The sequence below is a fragment of the Solea senegalensis genome, unplaced genomic scaffold, assembly GCF_019176455.1.
Source record: "Solea senegalensis isolate Sse05_10M unplaced genomic scaffold, IFAPA_SoseM_1 scf7180000013519, whole genome shotgun sequence".
NCBI classification, from domain to species: Eukaryota; Metazoa; Chordata; class Actinopteri; order Pleuronectiformes; family Soleidae; genus Solea; species Solea senegalensis.
Genome location: NW_025320836.1, coordinates 26,612 through 30,230, shown reverse-complemented (window position 1 = coordinate 30,230; position 3,619 = coordinate 26,612). Strand labels below are relative to the sequence as shown.

Here is a 3,619-nt window from a genome sequence, read left to right as displayed (position 1 = left end):
TGAATATTTACATGCACATCAAAGCTGTGTTCCAGTCAAACTCAAATGGAACCTGGGGGAGGGGCAGATCAGGAGGGCTGGCTTTCATTGGACTAGCCTGTCTAGCATGTCCTTCATGAAAATCAACCAATGCCGCGTCTCGTGTCTCAAATACTGTCGCGGTCGATAAAAATGATTGATAATATACTTTTTGATTAAATGATGACAGCCCAAATACAAATTATTCAGAACTGTTTAAATATTATGAATAATCATTTGAAACTTCTTAGTAAGTCCTTCTTTTTAAATACAGTAAGTGTCAGGTTGTAGATAGTTGTCTATCTTAGAACAACAGGCATACTTTGCATTTTCATTACTTTTTACCTCACTCAGCTCTCAGACCACTTCTTGGCATTTTTTTTTTTTTTTAAATCAGGCATTTGGCAAAGTTAAGAGGGGGTTTACTTTACCTTTAACCTGTGCAAGTAACTTCCTGTCTCAAACCCAAACCACAATGTAAACATGTATGCTTCCATCAAACCAAGCTTGTTTTGATGGATTGATTTATGAAAATGATAGATAGATATACTGTATATCTATATATATATATATATATATATATATATATATATATATATATATATATATATATATATATATATATGTATATGTATATATGTATATATATATGTATATATATAGCTGCACACTCACTGAAGCTAACGGTCTGCACACTCACTGCTCTCCACAGGCCGTCCGTCCCAGACAGAAAACTGGGGGGGGTCCAAATTATACTTGGTAAAAGAAGAGAAAGCTGCATTTGTTTCCTGCACTGTGTTCACTGCGTGTGCGTGTGTGTGTGTTGCCCACTGTGTGCCAGAGCATTCTCAGACTCTTTATTAGAATGAGTTTGATTTGCACACACACCAATTATTGATAGTGGCTTTGACCTCTGCATTTAACCCTTTCTTATTACACAAACCGGCGCAGGAGCAGTCCATGAGGACCAGAAGTGGTTAGGTATCTTGCTCAGTACCACACCAGCCATGGATCTGTCCTGGGATTTGAACCGGCGACCATTCGATTACAAGCCCAGTTCCCTGTTGCTCTGTCATTGGCTGCTGTCATATCATCAGTGCTTAGCTGTAGTTTTTGTTATCTACCTCCTCTGTTATTGCATGGAACCTAAAACTGCTTCCTGTCGTGATGCTGGAAGTAAAGTGGCACATGAAGGAGTGTGTGAGGAAGAGAAGGATGAAGGAGCATCTGCACTCATACCAGTTTGTGAGGTTGATTTATGTCACTGTATTTTGTCATCAGACATAAAAGTGGTTTATCGTCACCATTTACATCACATAATATCTCTTTTGTTGATGTTTAATGGCACTTTGCAGTTGTTCAGCTTCAACTTAAACAGTTTGTTTTTTTTCTTTTTCTATGAGGTTTAACAGCAGCTTGCATTCTTGTTTGGTGATTGTAAACCATGCCAATTCCTCTTTCTTCTAATAATATTTCTCGGCAGGCTGTACACTGAGAGGAGCAATGCTGCCCTCCACAGTTCTTAAACACAACTCAAAGTTGATTTTCAACACTCTTCAGCTTCGAATAAATTTGTCAGCACAGAAGTTCAAAGTGCTTCTTCTAAAGGGTTAGATTTAGAAGTAAGATGTGTTTCATATTCTTACATATAGACCAGTTGCATGAAGAAATGCCAGAATCCTAGAATTCAAAGGAATCCTTAAGATTCCTTTGAAGAAAAGAACACTTCTTTCATTTCCATGTTCTACAACTGTGACTTTTGCAGGGAAACTTTGTGAATTGCTCGCAGAAAGAAGCGCGTTCACAGTACTTCAGCTGACATGAAAGGCTGGAAGCTCTGTCTCATCTTCATCTTTCCACTGCTGACTTCAACTCTTGGAGGAGAGGACACGGTGGCAGAAGACATCGGTGTCCATCAACTGGAGCGATTAGTGGAGATGCTGACGGTAAAGGAGTGCGAAGATCTTCTACGCACTCTCTCCCACCCGGAGGAAAATATATTCCATCGACTTGAACGCCTCTCGCCGAAAAAAAATCTATCAGCTCTTAAGCCTCGCACCAAAAGAGACACATCTTTATTTGTGGACAGTGAGGCTCAGTGTCAGGCAGCCCTCACAGAGTGGCTGCTGCAGTACGGTGACCACACCTACTATGACAGACTCACACGCGCCTTGCAGCACATTGGCAGAAGTGACATCGCCATTGAAGTGGGGAAGAACATCAATCAGGACAAAGTGTTGAAGCTGAAGCGCTACGTGGACGGTTATCACAAATATGTGAGCTCTTTAAACGTCCCGTCAGTACAAGTGGATCCAAAACAAGATGCAGGTCAGAAGGTCAAGAAAAGAACTGTGAGGGATCTGAGTTGGCGTGACCTTGACCTGATTGTGGAGCGAGCGCCTGTTCCCCCGTACATGAAGGGACCCATGGACGTATTTCTGCCAGTCTTGTATGGCTTCATGATGGGCTTCACAGGTACTTTGTTTGTAGGTGTCCTTATCTTCATTATTGTCAGCAGAAAACAGCTGAGTCATCAACCGAGGGTCAAGATCAGCTCCAGCTGCAGGTACACAGCTGGGGAACACAAGTTTTCTTAGAACAGAATTGAAAATCCTCCTCTTCAGTGATCAGGCTCCGTCATATCTCACAGATATGATTATTCCTTACTACCCTAATAGACCACTCTGCTCTGAAAATGGAGGCCTGCTTGTGGTTCCCAGAGTCTCTCAGAGTAGAATGGGAGGCAGAACTTTCAACAACCAAGTTCCTCTCCTGAAGAACCAGCTCCCACTTTGGGTCCAGGAGGCAGAAAAAACTCTCCCATCATTTAAAGGTCAACTTGTTAATAAAGCTCATCGTTAGAGCTGGTTCAAGTGAACTCTGAGCCATCACTTACTTATGATGCCATAGACCTAGACTGCTGGACCAACAGCCATTATGCAGCTCTCTCTCTCTCTCCTTCCAGAGCTTCAACACCACAACTCAAATAATACACCTATAACTAAGTTACTTTATATTATAAACTACTCATTACTGCTAACATTGATATTATCTTCCTCAATCCTTCATCCATGACTTGTCTTTGTCTGAAGGTCACATGAGCAGCTGGAACCAATCCCAGATGGCATTGGGAAAGCGTCCTGTCACACCCTGGATGAGATGATGAAGACAATAGTGCTAATGATAATTATCAGTCATGTTCATTTTGTGAAATACTCCTGGTCTCTATCTTCACTTTACTCTCGTTGTAAATGTGATGTTTTGTTTGAAGTCTGCTGAACTTGTTTCTCTACATGTGACACCTACTGCAAGTCTGGTCTAAGGACAGAGGGTCTAAAGGCAGAGGGTCTAAGGACAGGGGGTCTAAGGACAGAGGGTCTAAAGACAGAGGGTCTAAAGGCAGAGAGTCTAAGGACAGAGGGTCTAAAGACAGAGGGTCTGAAGACAGAGGGTCTAAGGACAGACGGTCTAAAGACAGAGGGTCTAAGGACAGAGGGTATAAGGACAGAGGGTCTAAAGACAGAGGGTCTAAAGACAGAGGGTCTGAAGAAAGAGGGTCTAAGGACAGAGGGTGTCACTTGTACAGACTGTAAAGCATTTC

The 3,619-nt window shown here is 42.1% G+C and overlaps 1 protein-coding gene across 1 annotated transcript; it reads left to right on the top strand.

Annotated features, from left to right (window-relative positions):
* Positions 1–1,838: 1,838 nt before the first annotated feature.
* LOC122760382 (transmembrane and death domain protein 1-like) lies at positions 1,839–2,615 on the top strand. The gene has a single exon (XM_044015508.1). It carries the CDS (start codon positions 1,839–1,841, stop codon positions 2,613–2,615), a length of 777 nt encoding a protein of 258 aa, XP_043871443.1.
* The last annotated feature ends 1,004 nt before the right edge of the window (positions 2,616–3,619 follow it).

Excerpts from the sequence above, each read along its gene's own strand:
- LOC122760382 (XM_044015508.1), top strand. The coding sequence starts at position 1,839 with ATGAAAGGCTGGAAGCTCTGTCTCATCTTCATCTTTCCACTGCTGACT.